Raw genomic sequence first — 21,963 nt, 5'->3', positions numbered from 1 at the left:
TTGTGTTTGCACTTAAACAAGCTGGCCCTTTTACACAAGCTGATTGTTGGTGCTAAGCATACCTATGAGTACTTATTTACCTAATAATCGGTACATGTAAATGGGCCTTTAGCACAGTGCTGACATTAGACATGTACCAATACACCAAATTTACACTAGACTGTGGACTGGCTTATTTATACAATTACAGACTGATCAACCACTGCAGTTACACTAGACTGTGGATTGACTAACCTCTGTGTGGTCTGGCTGATTTCAACATTTTCACTAGACTTCAGACTGATATACCTCTACATTTACACTAGACTTATGGGCTGACCAACCAAAGAATTTATGGAAAACAATGGTCTACTTTATTGCTATATGCAGCATTTGACTCCCAAGTCTAAACATTCAGCAACCGAATTATACTGTTGGTGAAATTTGCTACTATATTAGTCACCCCTGCAATATAGTGCTGCACCTTTAAGGCTGAGGTTTTCTTGGATGGCTGTTTTTAATAGAATTTCTTTTGTTACCGGAGCCTGAAATATAATTTCATGGTAAAGCTCCTTCTGCTTAGCTGGCAGCCTAACTTGCTGAATTTGCTGGGCCAAACACAGTTAATCCACAGGTCATCAGCGGCACAAAAATCAGTGACTAAGCCAGTGTGTTGCTGTAGGAACAATGGCTCCGGGCAATGTTAAGGTGGCGCTTTTTAGTTTTTCAAATAGAAGTTAACAATCTTATGGGTTTCTGGCACAAACAAGATGCAAATTTAAAAAAAATTAAAAAAAATAACGAAAAAGAAACAGACCATTGAAAATACCTTTTTACTAAATTATGTGTATTTTTTTATTTTTATAATTTTTATTATCCATGTTGTATAATCACTTGTATGTCATTTATTGTTTTGTGCATGAATCTATTGGAACAAAACTGAAAAATTATAGATATTGATATTGTTTATATGTTTTACATAGGCTTGAAACAATTCTGAAATCAGAATCATAATGATTGTACTACACACCATGAACTGACCATTAGACATCGAAACGGGGCATGTTTGTTTCTCAGATCTTCCACCTCTTGTGTCCGATCTCCCTTATACATCTTCTTCCATCAGTCTTGTCACAGCGGTCATGCTGGCACAGATGCGATTGCTTGCCTTATTTGAAGTGTACATGGTCTGTGAATGTGCGGTAGATCCCTGCCACCTCTCTTCTTTACTATAGAGCAGAATAGAACCGCTCCTGGTGTTATGCAGTAGACCTTAAATGGGCACTGTCAGATACAATAACTTTTTGATTAGTTATAAAGCATGCAAAAGCAATATGTTTTGCAATTGCTTTTATCAGAAAATCTTCAGTATTTCATACTGAAAAAGCCAGTCAATAAAGTGGCCACTAGGGATCCCCATGCCTCCTGGGCACATACCAGTCCTGCAGTGTCCAGTGGTCATTGACACGTCATGGACATCATGAGTGATTGACAGGGCTGCAGGCAGTTCCAGAGCTGCTGTGCTTGCTCCCGACCCTCTGTGAGTCCAAGCAGAGTGAGGGAGGGGGAGGAGTCATCACAGTGAGGAGAAGAGAGGGACACGCCCCATGCCTCTGCATGGACAGAAACCATACTGAGCAATTATGGCAAGTAAATAAAGGTAATTCAGAGAGAAATATAGGCCATAGACACATAAAAATTAGATGTACGTGATCAGGATGAGGTACTGAGCAACATATAACAGTTTTTTTTGGGGTGGGGGGAAGGATCTGACTGATATGCTCATACTCTTCTGTGCAGCTTATGAAAGTGAATAAAATATCCATATTGCTGATGCGGAACTTCATTGCACTTAAATAAAGTAGCCTCCACCTTGGGACTGATGTTGTAGAGTGCAGTGGCAGGGACCTGCTTGGACCAACCAAAGACACACACTCCCACATCACCACCATCTTGACTACTGCTGGTTCTCAACACATTGATGCAAAGACTACTACTGCAGCATCTTGTACTTGTATCCCCAACACTACTAATATAAGATTATATAAAAGCATCAGTCTTCAGAAGCAGAGGAATAAGCTAAAGGAGAAAGCACGAGATGATGAAATCCTGATAGGATTTTTGAATGGAGCTTTAGGATCTTTTTCATTAACATTATTTTTTTAATTCCATATTTGAACTAATACAACAAAGCAAGAAACAGACAAAAAAAAAAAAAAACAGGGATAATTGGTGTGTAGCATCAGGAGAACTACTGTGGCCCCCTCAATAATTACTGACCACAAGTAATACCAGACTCCGAATTTAAACATAAACCAAGAAGCAAAAGCAAATGGAGTCATTCATAGAAAAACTAAAATTTTATTGGTATACATTAAAACCAAACACACATATAGAGGGAAACAATACTTCAAAATTGTGCGGCATCACCAGACGCCCTGCATCAGGAGTGTAAATCAAGGGGCATAACACATGCTAATATGGTATAACAGGTACATGAGCATGGGCACCGGTCCACACAGAAAAAGTAGTGACCATCCAATTAAGTATACTTACATAAAGTGCAAGTTAGAATATGGTGCTATATGTTGGTATTCATGTCAAATACCCAAATAAAGTGCATAGAAAGATTAATAGCAATAGAATGACACCCACACAGGACCTTGATGGTCAGGGGCTGGGGCCGGGATGACACCACTCCATACTCATTTACCTGTTATGCCATATTAGTATGTGTTATGCCCCTTGATTTACACTTCTGATGCAGGGTGTCCCGTGATGCTGCACAATTTTGATGTATTGTTTCCCTCTATATGTGTGTTTGATATTAATGTATACCAAAAAAAATTTCGTTTTTATATTTCTATGAATGACTCAATTTGCTTTAGCTTCTTGGTTCATATTTGAGCTAAGCAAAAATAATTATTTGTCTACTTTATCCGCTTACAGATAGTACAAATGAATAAAACGTGTAGACACAATAGATCTGTGGGATGCACATATACTACCCCAGTAACAATTTGGCATTATAGCTTAGTATTATGATGATCCTTCAAATTTCAATTAGAGGTAAATTGATCTTTTCTAATATGCATCGATGAGAGAAAACAGCATAAACGAGAACGTAAATACCCTGCAGTCCTGTAATTATCTATATTCATACTAGGGGATCTGGTGACAGACTCTAACCTTGTGCACACAGAGGAAAATGATGAGGGAAAATCTTTTTTCAAATGGAGCATAAATTAAGCGTAATTGTTGCGGAACTTGGAGCAGAAGGTGACACATTTGAAGCAAAAATACAAAGTCCCATTATCTTCAGTGGTATTTTACTGATTGACTGTCACAGGGCGGGAATTTCTAAGCAGAATTCAGCCTAAAGGCTCGTTCACACTGCAGACATTCCATCGGCAGAATTCCACTTGCAGCAGAGTTCCATTGTTTTCAATGGAATTCTGCTGCTATGTGCACACCTTGGACTCACCGTGGCAGAATTCTGCTGACGGAATTGATGTCTGCCCAAAGAATGAATTTGTTCATCTTTTGGGCAGATTTCTGTCTCACTGCACTGCTGTGTATGAGACTGCGCATGTCCGCGCAGTCCTATTGATGATTTCGGCGCCTGCTGCCAGCGTCCATTCAGCTTCCACAGTGTGAACGAGCCCTAAAAATTCTGCTTGGAAATTCTGGTACATGAGGCTAACATTGTGGTCAATTACAAAGTTACATAGTTCATAAGGTTGAAAAAATACCAGAATCCACCAAGGTCAACCCATAACCCAAATTAGTCCCTACTTAGTTGATCCAGAGGAAGGCAAAAAAAAAAAAAAACTCATACTAGAGGTAAAAATTCCTTCCCGACTCCAAATATGGTAATCAGAATAAATCCCTGGATCAACGTTCTGTCCCTATAAATCTATTATACATAACCAGCGATGTTATTATTCTCCAAAAATGCATCCAGACCCCTTTTGAACTCTATTACAGGGTTCAACATGACCACCTCCTCCCAAAGAGAGTTCCATAGTCTCACTGCTCTTACAGTAAAGAATCCCCATCTGTGCTGGTGTAGAAACCTTCTTTCCTCAAGGCGTAGAGGATTTTTGTTCTGTTCACAAGGCAGAATTTCCATCCAGGAAATTCTGCACTCCAGATTCTGCAGAACGAATTAACGCGTTCATTCTTTTGGCAGGATTCAGAGGAGGAAACCCATTGAAGTCAATAGGACTAATAACTCTGCCAAGAATCTGTGTTGTAAGCAGAATTTCCGCCCTTAATTTAATTAATTCTGCTAGGAAATTCGGTGTGAATCGGCCTTCAAAAACAGACATGTCTGATCTTTTGGTGGAATATAGATCAGTGTCAGAAATGCAGGCTCTGAAATTACTATGTGCGAATATGGATGCAGAAATCCCATTGATATCCCATTGGTGGTCTGATACCATATGCTTAAAATTCAGCATGGATTCTGCCTGAAATTACTCATTGGAGGAGATTTATCAAAGGATTTAGACTGTTTTTTCCCGTCTAAAATTGTCGCACAGAAAGTCACAGTCTAAATACGTGTGACTTTTTCGCAACTTTTGCTTTAGAGAATTTTTAGAACATGATGCATTCTAGACTATTAAGGCCGAAAAATGCAGTGGTGCTAAATTTATCAATAGCAACTTTTCGGTGAAAAGTTGCATCAGCCGAAAGTACGCTGAAATGTCAGACCATGCTGAAGCAGGTTAAATACAGTCTAAACCATAGATTTGTGTGCAGAATTTATCAAGAGCCTTGTGACTTTTGATAAATTAAGCACACAATAGACCGGCCTTACGCTATGTAGGTTGGTCTATATTGATGCGGGAAATAGACAGGTTTGATAAATCCCCCCCCCATTATGCGCATATTCTTTAGAGCAGTGTTAAACAACCAGTGTGCCTCCAGCTGTTGCAAATCTACAATTCCCAGCACATTATTTGTAGTTATTTTTCCATGCTGTTAGCTGTAGTGTTCCAAAAGCTGAAGGCACACTGGATGGAAAACACCGCTTATGGGTACGTTCACATGTGCGTATTTTTGCTGCAGCAGAAAATACGTATGTGTGAACGCACCCTTAGAGCATGACTTTTCCCTTTTAACCCCAGCGATAAGTGACACCAGAGGGGTCTCGGCACTATTATTATATACTGTGGAATCTGGCTCTCTAATGGCACTGTTCTTGTAGGCTGTTGTATTCATTGGTTCATCTGTGGCCATTGCTCAAATCTGCTTAAAAATGTTACGTAAATTTAAAAGAACATAAAAATGTATATGTGGTAGCTTACTCATAGTCATATAGCAGCTCCAAGTAAATTCAGTTGCTTGTGTTTATCATGTTCTATTGAATAAGGCTGGATTAGTCACATTAAACTATGACCGTTTGCACTAAGCAAGAACCAGAAAGCAAGTAGCTAGCAATGAATAATCACTATATCACTATATTGCAAAACTTTGTCATGATGTGAAATGTTTTGTAGGCCATGCTTTTCTGCACTCCATTTTATTCACATTACTAGTAATAAGGTAATAAATTCATTTTATCAAAGTTTAATCATTCCTACAGTCCTCAGTGCCCTACACGTGAAATGGGATATTAACACCTTTAACTTGGATGAATTCCTCTATCAATTTGATGTCACTTTATCAGTAGAGATAAAATCCAAGTACAGAGCTTTATAGCTCTGAATTTCAGGCATAATTTTCTCCAATTAAATGCCTGGACTGTATAGGGTAGGGACAGAGGTTTACCGGTCCCCCTTGCTGTCCTAGCTGCTGGTGACGTCAATGTATAAATTGAAATTTTCATAAAATCTTTCTGCCAACTGAATTTGTTAAAATTATTCAAAGTGAATGTTTAGATTTGCACCAGTTATTTTGTATCTAAATTTTGTACATATTAATTTTACATTTTTAAATAAATGTATAGCCGTAGAGTTAAATGATAAAATCCTGGAATAACAAGTGTAGCCTCTTACTGTGTGTTCTTGTTAGGGCATTTAATGGGAACTGTATGAATCCGTATGTAGAGTCTAGCTAGATTTTTTTATCATTTATGACTGTAAAAAGAAGCAAGGGGTTAAATAATTATCTAATTCGTGTTTAGTTAAAGGGAGCATGTCACCAGAAAATGACCAATATTTTAAATCATGGTTTTATGGTAAAAGAAAATATTACTATTTTTTAAGAATTTCAGGTCTTTCTAATTTTCCATTTTATGATATACAGTCATGGCCGTAAATGTTGGCACCCCTGAAATTTTTCAAGAAAATGAAGTATTTCTCACAGAAAATGATTGCAGTAACACATGTTTTGCTATACACATGTTTATTCCCTTTGTGTGTATTGGAACTAAACCAAAAAAGGGAGGGCAAAAAGCAAATTGGACATAATGTCACACCAAACTCCAAAAATGGTCTGGACAAAATTATTGGCACCCTTAACTTAATATTTGGTTGCACACCCTTTGAAAAAAATAACTGAAATCAGTCACTTCCTATAACCATCAATAAGCTTCTTACACCTCTCAGCCGGAATGTTGGATCACTCTTTCTTTGCAAACTGCTCCAGGTCTATCTTATTGGAAGGGCGCTTTTTCCAACAGCAATTTTAAGATCTCTCCATAGGTGTTCAATGGGATTTACATCTGGACTCATTGCTGGCCACTTCAGAACTCTCCAGCGCTTTGTTGCCATCCATTTCTGGGTGCTTTTTGATGTATGTTAGGGGTCATTGTCCTGCTGGAAGACCCAAGATATCGGACACAAACCCAGCTTTCTGACACTGGGCTGTACAGTGCGACCCAAAATCCGTTGGTAATACCCAGATTTCATGATGCCTTGCACACATTCAAGGCACCCAGTGCCAGAGGCAGCAAAACAAACCCAAAACATCATTTAACCTCCACCATATTTCACTGTAGGTACTATGTTCTTTTCTTTGTAGGCCTCATTCTGTTTTCGGTAAACAGTAGAATGATGTGCTTTACCAAAAAAGCTCTATCTTGGTCTCATCTGGCCACAAGACGTTTTCTCAGAAGGATTTTGACTTACTCCTTTTGTCAAAATGTAGTCTTGCTTTTTATGTCTCTGTGCCAGCAGTGGGGTCCTTCTGGGTCTCCTGCCATAGTGTTTCATTTTATTTAAATGTTGACGGATAGTTCGCGCTCACACTGATGCTCTCTGAGCCTGCAGGATAACTTGAATATCTTGGGAACTTGTCCAATCCTGCGATGACACCTTTCAGCATTTTTTATCTTCTGTCCACGCCCAGGGAGATTAGCTACAGTACAATGGGTTGCAAACTTCTTGATAATGTTGCACACTGTGGACAAAGGCAAATCTAGATCTCTGGAGATGGACTTTTAACCTTGAGATTGTTGACATTTTTCCCCAATTTTGGTTCTCAAGCCCTCAGACAGATCTCTTCTCCTCTTTCTGTTGTCAATGCGCAGTGTGGCATACACAGACACACAATGCAAAGACTAAGTGAACTTCTCTCCTTTTTATCTGCTTTCAGGTACGATTTTTATATTGCCCACACCTGTTACTTGCCCAAGGTGAGTTTAAAGGAGCATCACATGCTTGAAACAATCTTATTTTTCCACAATTTTGAAAGGGTGCCAATAATTAGGAGTTTGGTGTGATATTATGTCAAATTTGCTTTTTTCCCCTCCCTTTTTTGGTTTAGTTCCAATACACACAAAGGGAATAAACATGTGTATAGCAAAAGATGTGTTACTGCAATCCTTTTCTTTGAGAAATACTTCATTTTCTAGAAACATTTCAGTGGTGCCAACATTTACGGCCATGACTGTATATTTTAGAATAGTCCTAACGTTGTGCAATTCTTATACTGGCCACTAAGCCTAATATTAAGCTGGAACTTCCTGTTCTGTAGAGCTCACTTTTCAGCAGTCTTCTCCAAAACGGTTGTTCTTCTTAAACGGTTGTCCAATGATGAAACCTATTCATAAAAACAAACATAAAGGTAAATACAGTTATTTTACAACCTTTCTATAGCATGTCATGCTTCTGCTTTCTATGGGGTACTTCCCTGGAAATTTTTTTTTTTTTTTTTAAATCAACTGGTGCCATGAAGTTAAACAGATTTGTAAATTAATTCTATTTAAAAATCTTAATCCTTCTAGTACTTATCAGTTTCTATTTGCTCTACGGGAAGTTCTTTTCGTTTTGAATTTCCTTTCTGTCTAACTACAGTGCTCTCTACAGACACCTCTGTTCATTTTAGGAACTGTCCAGAGTAGGAGCAATTTCCCATAGCAAACCTATCCTGCTCTGGACAGTTCCTAAAATGGACAGAGGTGTCAGCGGAGAACACTTTGGTCAGACTGAAAAGGAAATTCAAAAAGAAAATAACTTCCTGTGGAGCAAATAGAAGCTGATAAGTACTAGAAGGATTAAGATTTTTAAATAGAAGTAATTTAGAAATCTGTTTAACTTTCTGTCGCCAGTTGATAAAAAAAATTTTTTTCCAGGAGAGTACCCCTTTAATGCAAATTGTCTGCTCTGTTGTCTTCATTAGACCAACTTCTTGTGTACATCCTGTTACAGACTTCCTACCTGGTCAGGACACTCTAGTCAGTAATTCAGCCAACTTTAGATAGGGGTTGTAGTCAAGACTGTGTGGTGGCAGGTACATAAAGTTGGCTGAATTCCCGACTATATTGTCCTGACCAGACAGGAAGTCCATTACAAGATGTGCATGTTGTAAGCACTAAGGGTGATGATGATTGATGAGGGTTATGCTGGGTGTAATAGTGTCTGGGTTAGTACCTCCTTCAAGTGACCTAGTCAGCAATGTTCCTCTTTGACCCCTAACCTTTTGCTGTTTCCGCATATAGAGCTTAGGAATGAGACTTCTGAAGCCAGGATTCCATGAAACATCTTGTAAACTTTACCGAAATCTATTAGCAAATTCAGTGAAATACAGTTATTTGAATATACATCTTATGAGTCAAAAGAATGATGATTTGGTCACTGTCTTCTTAAAGTAAATCATTTTCTAAAAGGTGATGCACAAGAAAACCTGCAAACAGTTTTCTGAAGACAAGCAGACTTAGGACATGGATTACTAGAACCATGTCCTGTGGTCGGATGAGATCAAGACACTTATTTGACTGGGCCGACATGATAACCACCTCAAACACACCTCCAAGACAACCACTGACTTGTTAAAGAAGCTGAGGGTAAAAGTGATGAACTGGCCAAGCATGTCTCCAGACTTAAAGGGGTACTCCGCTGCTAGCCATCTTATCCTCTATCCAAAGAATAGGGGATAAGACATCTGATTGCAAGGGGCCCCAGCAGCGGGACTAAACAAACACTGGCATCCTGTGGCAGTGGTCATGACATAATGGCCACACCCCCTCCATTCATGTCTATGGGAGGGATGCGTGTCGGCTGACACACCCTCTCCCATAGACATAAATGGAGGGGGTGTGGTGTGACGTCACGAGGTGTGTGGCCTCCAGCTCAGAATGCTCTGAACATTTTGTTCAGAACGCTCTTGAGCACCGGAGTACCCCTTTAAACCCCATCAAGCATTTGTGGGGCATCCTCAAACGGATGGTGGGGGATTGCATGGTCTCTAACATCCACCAGCTCTGTGATTTTGTCACAGAGGCTTGGAAGAGGACTCCAGTGGCAACCTGTGAAGCTCTGGTGAATTCCATGCCCACGAGGCTTAAATGGGCACTGTCAGATACTAAAACTTTGTTTATGTTTTAAAGCATGAAAAATCAATAGGTTTTGCAATTGCTTTCATTAGAAAATGTTCAGTATTACATACAGAAAAAGCCAGTCAAACACTTCCTTGACTGACAGCTGTGAGTGCCGGGCTCACCGCTGGAGGAAAAATCCTCCCACTGTAATCTTGTGTCCCGCTAATGTCAGTGAGGACAAGCTGGGAATTGCAGTTTTGCTAATGCTAGGGGAGATGTGAGCAGACAGCATACTGAGGGAGGGGGCGGAGACCTTCACAGTGAGGCCACGCCCCTTCCCTTTGAGAGGAATTCAGACTAGTGAGCTAAATTAAAAGTGTAATAAAAAAATAAAGGCACTAGACACATAAAAATTACATACTGTACATGGTCAGGATTAGGTACTGAGTGATATATTAAAAACATTTTTTTTTTTGTTGGATCTGAGGGGTACGCTTTAAGGCAGTGCTGAAAAATAATGGTGGCCACACAAAATATTGACATTTTAGACCCAATTTGGACATTTTCACTTGGGTGTGTAGTCACTTTTGTTGTCAAGGTTTAGACAGAATTTTTGTATATGATAGTTTTCTAACCAGACAACCCCTTTAATTTTTCTTTATAGATCACTTTGCCTAAATGAAGCCTGTTTTGTAGATCAAAGCTACAAACAGTGGTTACGGATGTACAAGTTAGTGTAGTTTTAAGGGCTGTAATCTACATCCATTAATTTAACTTATTCCAATTTATCTCTCTAACTGTTCACAATTTCCATTTTGGACAGTGGTAAAAGTATGCACTTGCTCAAAGGTTATTCTTTCAGGTTACTGTATAATTGGGTTTTACTTCAGTGTAGGATAAATCATTGAAAATGGATAATTTTAATATAATAAATCCATGTGACATAAATATGCCATGCAAACCCAGTAGGATTCATCCTGACACTGTGAGATTGTCATGCTTGATCTAGCACTGTTCTCTTGGTCATGCAATGTGACCCAGCCAAGTACCTTCTGAGGCATTTTCATGAATACTGCTGAAAGAAAGCAGGATCTTTCACCAAGGTTCATGACTTTAATTATGTGGAGCTACCCGGAGATGAAAACATATCACTGAGTTATTCAGGCCATTTAGCTATAAGATTGCATATTAGACTGACTTGCTAAGCAGAGTTTTTACAATGTAGTTTATGAGAACCTGTAAAAAGTTCGTTTTTTATCATTCCAAATGCTGAGAAGTAACTTCTCATCCAATCCTTGTTATGCATATTAAAACAACACTTCTTTAGGTTATTTTTGTTTATTTCATTGGACCAATATTAAATGCTGAAAATGTTTGAGTGAATTGTGTGTTAAAACAAATGTAAAATGGATTAACTATAGGTGGCTCCCACCTACAGCTTGGCCAGGTTTATAAGAACCCGGTTATGTCTATACTTGTAATATGTTTAAACTACACAATAATGTAATTTATAAACCAATCAGCCATAACAGTAACGCACAATAAAATAGAAAATATTGAACATGACAAAGGCATAGGTCAAGGGATATGCAGTAAGTGAAAACTACACTCAGTTCTTAAAGTCGGTGCTTTGAAAGGAGATAAAATGAGCAAATGTAAAGATCTGAGTTAATTTGGGTATGAGCTTTGTTAGAACAAGAAGTTTTTTCTTTTTGGCTGTTCCCTGTATGCAGTGGTTAGTACCTACCAAAAGTGGCGTAAGGAAGAATCACTGGTTAACCAGTGAGAGATGTGGATAATTGTTGTAATACATTAAAAGAGAACCAGGCATTAGATGTTACCATATATAACGCTCTGCCAAAGTAGACGGACCAGAGCTGTGACACGGCCCATCAGTCATGCTAAGCAGTTGTTACTATGGCTGGAGAGACGGGACCAAGTAAGTATAGATCCCCACCCAGGGGGTACTTATGGGGTGGCGGGGGAGACATTACAACTTCATATCCTCACATTATTGGGGGGAGAAACATCGCCTGAGGATGGTGAAGAGAAAGATTTCACTATATATATATATATATATATATAATGCATTGCCAAGCGTTATGTATGGTAAGTTTTAATGCTTGGAACCTTTTTAAGTTTAGCCCATCTAGTCCAATCCCACTGAAGAGCTACTGCACCACTGATTGTATAAAGAGTAAATATTTACAATTCTAAAAATGTGTCATAATCTACAGTGCTTTGCAATTTGCTATGTTGCAGGAGACCAGTCAGTGTGCCCGAGGTGACCCCTGTTCACCTTCAAAAATACATGTGATCATCAGAACTGTACCATGGAGCATTGCATGTAAAAAAAAATTAAAAAAAAAGATTTTATTATAAGAAATTTACAAAAACTGCCAGCTCGATTTTAAGATATAAGTACAAGCTTTTTCACTGTAGCAACTTATCCACTGGAGCAAATTTGACACTATTGAAGCTGGAATTACCACGGCTGCTGGCACCAGACTTCTCAATAGAGATGAGCGAATCAAATCGGATGAATCAAATTTTTTTTTAGAAATTCACTCCTCACTGGTCATCGTCTTTTATATTAACTCTGGAATTACCAGAAGAATCCAATTAAACAGGTTGGAGGGATAACAATGAACCATAACTGATTAAATGAAACATTTGCAGTTCCACACAGAGTAAGACAGTCGGTTGTGGGGGTGCTGAGAGGCAAGGGTCGGAACAGGTGGTAGCTCGTGGTGGACAGACAGCTAGATGCTCCCTAGAATGTGTACTCAAAAAATGTAAATAAATTCAAATTAAATGAAATAAAATTTGCATTTAAAAAAATCTCTTTAATCTCTTCAATTTTCACGCCATATGGTCCCCCTGCTGCCACATCCAGACGCTCTGTGGCAGTGCTTCTAATAACAATACCTGTAATCTGCATGTCATACTGAATAGCAGTATTATTTCACTAACACAGCACACTCCCTATGTGTGTTACGGCAAGGCAACATGTTCTACACCCGTATTGAGCCTCTCTGTAGCCCAGAAATAGCCGTTTTTAATTGCGATTCGCCGCAAATAAATTCGGACCGAAACTAATTTAAAAAAAATTGCTCAGCTCTAATTACCATTGATTGCATACATTAGTTTTTATAATATTAGTCAATAAGAAAAAAAAAGTATCACTAATAGTACAAGAAAAGGCACCAGAGGGGCTTATGATGATGTTGAATCTTGTGGATTTAGAGATACAATTAACTTTTTCCTTTTGGACTTATGACATGCTTTCTTCTTTTTATTTTGGTAAGGGGGCCCCCCAACTGACTATCCTTTAGGCATATTTACACAAACCATATTAACCATGCTCACATTAACCATCCTCACATATGCCTACCAGGCACTCACAGGAAACCTCAGGCATAGTTGCCTATTAAGTAGAAAGTGAGTAGGTTGTTTCAGTTTATAAAGGTGAGCAAGTTTTCTCCAAGCTGGATAAACCCAGATTTCTCCACCCCGCTTTCTAATACAAGGGCCAATGGTGTACCTTCATGGGCCCACACTAATCTTCTTTAGTCGTGTCGATCAGGCTGGGTTGGCACATATTATTTTGTCTAAAAAATACAGACCAATACAGTATTGGATCTTTAGTGCTGTTAACTTGCCCCATAGAAGAATGTTAATAGTGACAAAGCTGTCTTTATATAATCACCAGTAATAAGAGAAGCGGTCTTGATATAAATGAATGGGGCTAGACTGAGAGGATTGCTGAAGCAATGATGTAACCAGTACATGTTTTGTGAGCAAAGTTCCATTTGCTGACACAGCTGTGTACAACATATGCATGTGATCATAAAACCACTGGAGTGATCTCCAAATATAGTGTTACACTTTAGGGAAAATGTCTTAAATATTATTTTATAGCTTTTATTTTTTATGGGGAAGACATTTAGGTATTCCACGGTGTGGTGAAGTTGGTATGTAAGAAACAGATCACTATTTGATGTGAAAGCAACTCAGATTTATTTGAAAAGTTAGACCGTATTTTATAGTATTCATTCGGTTTATTAAACAAGGTTCTAAGTCATTTCTGCTGAGCTACCCTTTTCCCCATCATACTGCTCTGGTTATCAAATATATATTACTGATATTTTATTTATATTCTATAAAATATATAACAACTATCTTGGATATACAAGTTCCCCTCAAGTTATAAGAATGTCAGGTTCTCTGTTCTACCTGTTGCCTCTGCTGTGCATGTCCTACCACCACTGTCACCATTATTTATGAGCCTCATTCTATACAGGCCAGTCAAATTGTTATGGGGATCTGGTATCTGTAAACTAAGAGGGTTAAATAATTTTTTTTTTTATATAAACAGGAGACTATAGCAGCACACTGATAGCACAAAGATACAGATAAAACATGAAATGCTATATTGCTACAATGCAAAAAATTAAAAAGTTTAGGTGCTTTGCTCACCATTTGGCCAAATAGTTTGGACCATCCCACCGTGATTAGGTGACCTCATTGGGACAGACCCTACACTGTGAATGTGCCTCTGTGAAATCAGTTACCAGGCTTGTAAGGGAGTTGTCTGACAACTGTACTGTATATAGGAAGAATATGATCTGGGGTCTGTATACAAGGATGATCTTGCCTCGGGTCTATGGTAGAGATTTATCAAAACCTGTCCAGAGGAAAAGTTGCTGAGTTGCCCATAGCAACCAATCAGATCGCTTCTTTCATTTTTGAAAAGGCCTCTGAAAAATGAAAGAAGCAATCTGATTGGTTGTTATGGGCAACTCAGCAACTTTCCTTCTAGACAGGTTTTCATAAATCTCCCCCTATATCCTTACTAAGAAGCGTACACTCACTGGGCATTTTGTTAGGTATACCTTACTGGTACTGGGTTGGACCCACTTTTGCCCTAAGAACTGCCTTCATTAATGTAAATGGGCAGGGCATGCAGTAAACGTTGTTTCCCTTCTTATTCCCCTCTTCGGAACATGAAACAGTGAGGAATCCAAAACACAACAGACACCAATGCCACCTTACGGGTCCCATTTAATTATAATGAGGGCTGTCAAGGTTCAATGTGTTGTCTTCTGACAGCAGGGTGAGCATTGCCCTATTTTGTTTATAGTTATAAGTAAGGATACATGGTTGGAATGTCATGTCTGTAGCTGGTACTGGGCTTTTAAAGGTTAAAAGACCATGTTTAACTATAACATAAGATTGAATTCATTTAATATTGGTCACATAAATCTTTTATATATTGTACTTTGTGTAACAGGATGTGGTAATATTTGTTTATATATTTATTTATAAATAGTATATATTTGTGGATGCTATTAATATCTGTTTTGCAGAAGCCAAGTGTTATTTTAGAGTTAGGGGCCCGTCATCTAAGAAAAACATGTTTCAGTTGCTATATATAACAGTCTTCTCACATTGGAATCTGTGTTTGGCAATGATGTTGCAACTTGAGGAATAATATTGGCTGTGATGAGCTGCTGCCTAAACTGTTTAATTGCTAATAATATAGATTAAGCATTTATTAAGAGGTGCAGGAAAGTGCCGACCATCACACAGATTCACACTTCTATTAGTAAAATAAGTGAATGTGTGTGTGTGTGTCGGGATTGCGGGGGTGTTAGTGGGCGAGCCACACTGATGCAATTGTACGATGGGTTAAGATTTTATTTGCAGTGAAGTTTTGCTGATCCAATAATACATTTGGAATTCTGTGAGCTGGCAATATAAAACAGACATATTTTTTTTAACATGCTGCAGGTCTACCAGGCAGGAGGAGATGCTTGGAGACAAAACACTGGACTATCTTACTATTAAAGACAATGTTAAGAGTGGTAATATAAGTTATTAAATACTACAGAAGGCTCATTTTTGCTCAAAATCTGCAGCGACGACTTTTATTGTATGGCCGTTCATTTCATTACTGCTCAAGTGGAAGTAATGTTGTGTTATGTTGCACGGTGGACTATGGTTCGCTAAGAACTACATTGTCGTAGCCTATGCTGATTTTGTTTTTGTGGGTTTTTTTTTATTTATTTTTTTATGACTATTTAAATCGAATGGATTGTTAAAATATCTTTCCTTGGATATCATTTGCTATCTAAAATAAAAAAAGGGAAACCATACCTTAACCAATCCACAGGTACATAGTCACAGGAGGTTGTCACATCTTGTCTCTTCCTAGGAGAGACACGTCACTCAATGCAGCCGGGAGGACTGCCCCCCTTGACTAGTAACCTGTGTCCTTCCAGCTTTATTAAAGGGTTACTCCACCCCTAGACATCTTATCCCCCTATCCAAAGGATAGGGGATAAGATGTCTGGTTGCGGGGTCCCACCGCTGGGGACCCCCACAATATAGCATTCGGCACCCACCTGTTTCTGCTCTGGAAGCGCTGGAGGGTCTGGGTCCCGACCACGGGAACGGAAGATCGTGACTTCACAACTCCGCCCCCGTGTGATGCCACGCCCCCTCCCATAGACTTGCATTGAGGGGGCGGGCATGACGTCAGACATCTTATCTCCTATCCTTTGGATAGGAGATAAGATGTCTTGGGAGGGGGGGGGAGTACCCCAAGATATACCCCTTTAAAGTATGAGTTCTCTGAGATGCCTAAGCATTTAGAGGGCAGGCTAAAACATTTGTATACATTGATCTCTTCTGCCTGCATAAACCCCTGTGATGCCATAATGTCAGTGAAAAAATACTAAATCTTTAGAAGATGGTGTGAACCTATACATAAATCTTAATCTATTCTATTTCACCCCTTATAGGTGCAAGTTTTTCAGCCTAACTGAAACTCCAGAAGACTATACAATTATTGTGGATGAAGAAGGGTTTCTAGGTATGTTTGTTTTTTCACTTGAAAGTTGGTTATACAAAATGGGTATGTCTTTTACTATACTTTTTTTTTACGCCTTAAAACAGGCATTTTATATTTTATGAAAGGACATCTTATCCCCTATCCAGGACATGTTATCCCCAGGACATATTATCCCCTATCCAAAGGATAGGGATAAGATGTTAGATCGCGGGGGTCCCGCCGCTGTGGACCCCCGTGATCTCAGCTGCAGCACCCGGCGTTCATTACTGCACAGAGCGAACTCGCTCTGTGCGTAATGACGGGCAATATAGGGTCCAGAACATCGTGACGTCACAACTCCGCCCCTCAAGACAAGTTTATGGGAGGGGGCGTGGCGGCCGTCACGCCCCTTTCCATAGACTTGCATTAAGGGGGCGGGCTGTGACATCAGGAGTGGCGGAGCCGTGACATCACGATGCTCCGGCCCCTATATCGCCCATCATTACGCACAGAGCGAGTTTGCTCTGAGCAGTAATGAATGCCGGGTGCTGCAGCCGTGATCCCGTGGGACCCCAGCGGCGGGACTCCCGTGATCTGACATCTTATCCTTGTCAGGAGACAAGTAATATATATATATATTTAATACATACAGTATATTCTACTGTCAGCTATAGTCTGTGTAGCAAATCCCTGGCTCCAGACCTACAACTGCAATAACCAACCTGAGCTATTGGAGGGCTAGGAGAAAAATGGTGTGGAAATACTTGTAACACTGCCAAAAAAATGCATAAATATTATTGAATGTATTGTACTACAGTGGAATTTTTTGCATATTTTCATAGAGAATTTTCCTATAAAATTATAGATTTTTTTTTTATATTACAAACAATGTAACTAGTGTAACGAGAATCTTTGCTGACCTGCCCTCTAATCTATAAACTATAAAGTTCCTATGACCTTAGTTACCACATCTTCTAATAATGAAATATACAATTTTGTGTGTGTCTATACCATATTGAGGTAAAAAAAAAAAAAGTTGATGGAATTACTTTTGATATAACGTTCTCCTGGAAATGTATTTGTATTTTAAGCACCTAACATATTTTTGGAGGGAAAGGTGACAATTCTGTGACAGAACCAAACTGAACACTGACACTTAGGATGTTATAGCTGCAAACAAGTGAACTACCTCAGGTTTTTATATCCAGCAGAGACTTGGAAAGTGTCAGCATCCCTTCTACAGTAAAATTGTCTCTGCCTGACTGATAGTTAAGTAAGTTAATCTTCTTCCAATTTGAAAATACAAATTAAATGAAAATGAAATGTTTAGATAATTAATGGCTAGTTGGGATATTTGCTAAATACGGTAATATGCAAAAAAAAAAAAGAAAAAGCAACTCTAGAATAAAGTCCATTTTCCCTTGACCCAGTGCTCTTGAACAACCTCCCGATTTCCCAACTATCCGTGCCATTAGTTTGTGTCCATTATCCTAAATATAGGCCTAGACTGTCACCTGAGCAGTCACCACCACTAAGTACCAGTAGGGACTCACTCTCTACTATCTGCAAGCCTAATATGCCCATGTGGGGGATACTTAGTGACTCTTTTACCCCTACCCCATAGAAACCATAATAAAAATAAAATAAGTTAGTAACACTGTATAGATCAATGTTTCACACTGGAGTTCTGTAGTTTTACAGTAGTCATGGAATAGTTATAGGGGTTCCCTCATGGTAATGTGATGCATGTTGATGTTGAGAATATATCAGAATACTGTATGTAATTTCATAGGCAAGGTAACAGTTACAGATACTCTTTCAACTGCATATGGTGTTGGGCATGATCTAGTCTTACAGACATATGTTCTAATAATCTTATACACTGCAAATTGATGAATATTATTACCATGAGAAACCTCCTTTAGTTATTTAATTTTGTTAAGAGATTGCAAGGCGTTTGAATAGTTTTAATTTAGATCCTAATAAATAACCTTACCTGTTCTTTGGGATGGAAAACAGTCTCTGATTTACTTCATGTTTATGGCCTGCATGATACAGCTGTCCCAAGTGTTCCTCTTACTTTAAAAGCTTTCATGTTTTTCTGCATGAAAGGGGCCTTTTTGTTTTTGTTTTTTATTATTCTGAACAGTTGTGTGGGTGGTTAATGTTATTCCATGCTCAGAGGTCTATGCTGGATAAAAGAGCTATTTATACTTCAAAAACAAAATCCTTCTTAAATGTCATGTCTGCTTGTTTACCACCTTACATTGCCATAAATCATAATCTTGTAGTTGTGTTTTATATGTTGCCCTTGGACTGTCAGCTTCCTTAGTGTGAGCAGAAGGCCACCACCATCAGCTTCAGCAAATCACATTTTGGCAAGACTTTCAAATGAAAATCAGATGTAAATACTTTACCAGTTAATGCATCATTTTTACAGTACAGTACAGTACAGAAAAAACCTTTTTGATAAGACCACCCAAAATTGCATTGAAAAGTGGTTTTCTATAGGGTTGGTTTTCTAATAAAAAAAAAAAAAAAAAGCCCACTAAGCATAAATTGTAGTAGACTGAAAATCTGGTCTGGATATGGGGGTTGTCAATGGTCTCAAAGAGGTGTTTCATTGTATATTATTTCTGTATGGAATCATTTATCTAATCTAATGCAATAGCTATTTTTGCTGGGCAAACTTCAATTCCATAAGACATCTTGGCCATTTTCAAGCTCTATTGGTTTCCTTTACCGGATTGTGTAAAACACATTATTGTGAGTCTTCCTGTGTTTGGTGTATAACATTTCTATTATTCATATATAATCTAATGAGTATTCTGTATGATGTATATTTTTTTTGTAAGTGTCAAATGATTGATAGTGATCTTTTTATTTGTACTTAAACTTTAAACTGGTTAAAGTCCTCAAAATACAACCAGCAAATTTCCCTTTACTGGGAGGATGAGGGACTGATTACTTTGCAATACCAATAACTCATGGGCCAAAACCCAGAGTGAAATAAACCTCTTATGGGCCTAGAATTCTTATTGTTAAAGGAAATATGTCATGCTGATACACTTCTATCTGCAGGATAGGGGATAAGTTTTAGATCACTGGGGGTTTGACCGCTGGGACCCCTGCGATTTCCTGTAAGAAGTGAGGGCCCGGAGCCGTGATGTCACGATACCCCGGCCCCTGTATTGCCCGTCATCAGCCATGGAGCGACCTTCGAAGTTTTAGGTCACTGGGGGTTTGACCGCTGGGACCCCCGCGATTTCCTGTATTGCCCTTCATCAGCCATGGAGCAATCTTCGCTCCGTTGAGCTCATGAATGGGGGTGCTGCAGGAGAGATCGCAGGACCCTGCAGCGGGACCCCCCGCGTTCAGACATCTTATCCCCTATTCTTTGGATAGGAGATAAGATGTCTAGGGGCGGAGTACCCCTTTTAACCCCTTAAGGACGCAGGACGTAAATGTACGTCCTGGTGAGGTGGTACTTAACGCACCAGGACGTACATTTACGTCCTAAGCATAACCGCGGGCATCGGAGCGATGCCCGTGTCATGCGCGGCTGATCCCGGCTGCTGATCGCAGCCAGGGACCTGCCGGCAATGGCCGACGCCCGCGATCTCGCGGGCGTCCGCCATTAACCCCTCAGGTGCCGGGATCAATACAGATCCCGGCATCTGCGGCAGTTCGCGATTAAAATGAACGATCGGATCGCCCGCAGCGCTGCTGCGGGGATCCGATCATTCATAACGCCGCACGGAGGTCCCCTCTCCTTCCTCCGTGCGGCTCCCGGCGTCTCCTGCTCTGGTCTGTGATCGAGCAGACCAGAGCAGGAGATGACCGATAATACTGATCTGTTCTATGTCCTATACATAGAACAGATCAGTATTAGCAATCATGGTATTGCTATGAATAGTCCCCTATGGGGACTATTCAAGTGTAAAAAAAAATGTAAAAAAATGTAAAAGTAAAAGTAAAAAAAAAGTGAAAAATCCCCTCCCCCAATAAAAAAGTAAAATGTCCGTTTTTTCCTATTTTACCCCCAAAAAGCGTAAAAAACATTTTTTATAGACATATTTGGTATCGCCGCGTGCGTAAATGTCCGAACTATTAAAATAAAATGTTAATGATCCCGTACGGTGAACGGCGTGAACGAAAAAAAATTTAAAAAGTCCAAAATTCCTACTTTTTTAATACATTTTATTAAAAAAAAAATTATAAAAAATGTATTAAAAGTTTTTTATATGCAAATGTGGTATCAAAAAAAAGTACAGATCATGGCGCAAAAAATGAGCCCCCATACCGCCGCTTATACGGAAAAATAAAAAAGTTATAGGTCATCAAAATAAAGGGATTATAAACGTACTAATTTGGTTAAAAAGTTTGTGATTTTTTTTAAGCGCAACAATAATATAAAAGTATATAATAATGGGTATCATTTTAATCGTATTGACCCTCAGAATAAAGAACACATGTCATTTTTACCAGAAATTGTACGGCGTGAAAACAAAACCTTCCAAAATTAGCAAAATTGCGTTTTTCGTTTTAATTTCCCCACAAAAATAGTGTCTTTTGGTTGCGCCATACATTTTATGATATAATGAGTGATGTCATTACAAAGGACAACTGGTCGCGCAAAAAACAAGCCCTCATACTAGTCTGTGGATGAAAATATAAAAGAGTTATGATTTTTAGAAGGCGAGGAGGAAAAAATGAAAACGTAAAAATTAAATTGTCTGAGTCCTTAAGGCCAAAATGGGCTGAGTCCTTAAGGGGTTAAAAAAAAACAAAAAAAACAAGTCCAGCTCAGAAGAGCAGTAAGATGACTAGATTTATTGGTAAAAGTCACAAACCCTGGTCGTGTGAACATAGTCATGCATTTTTTCTGTTGCCAACTTAAGGTTGTGCTAGACATCTTCTGTACTAGACATCCTTTCTTTCAAAGCATTCATAAATATTGTACACAGTTATACAAAAAGGTATATTGGTAAAGAAAAACATGAAAGAATTTTTTTTTAATTTGCATAAATATCAAAGTGTCTGCTGCCAAAACAGAATTTTATAAACAACAAGTTACCTGTCAAACAGTAGAATGTAACAATGACAGATACCCAAAGTAACCCCAAAGGCTTTTCTGGTCAGTTATTCAGATATACAGTATGAACGCAAGTTTTAAATGCTCAACTAATATGAAAGGTTACAAGTAGAAATGCACCAAAATTTTGGCCGCTGAAAACTATTGGCCGAAAATGCCCCTTTTAGCATTTTCGGCCGAGTGACATTTCCACCGATAATTTTGGTGGGCGTGGCTTAACACTCCCTGGTGGTCCAGTGGGACAAGTCCCCCCCCCCCACACACACACAGCGCGAATGTGGGGGGATCCACTGTGGAGGTAGCTGGAGAGCTTACCTCTGCATCTCTGGGGTCCGTGGCACTTCTTTT

General features: G+C 39.0%; 1 protein-coding gene across 1 annotated transcript in view; it reads left to right on the top strand.

Annotated features, from left to right (window-relative positions):
* Positions 1-21,963, top strand: part of CASTOR2 (cytosolic arginine sensor for mTORC1 subunit 2) — a 165,020-nt gene that overhangs the window by 72,326 nt on the left and 70,731 nt on the right. Inside the window, exon 2 of the mRNA XM_056556442.1 lies at positions 16,492-16,562. Coding sequence (XP_056412417.1) covers positions 16,492-16,562 — 71 coding nt within the window. The remainder of the gene's footprint in view (positions 1-16,491; positions 16,563-21,963) is intronic.

This window comes from Hyla sarda, chromosome 2, assembly GCF_029499605.1.
Source record: "Hyla sarda isolate aHylSar1 chromosome 2, aHylSar1.hap1, whole genome shotgun sequence".
Lineage (NCBI taxonomy): Eukaryota > Metazoa > Chordata > Amphibia > Anura > Hylidae > Hyla > Hyla sarda.
Note: the sequence above shows the minus strand (reverse complement) of the source record. Positions and strands in the feature narration are given on the sequence as shown.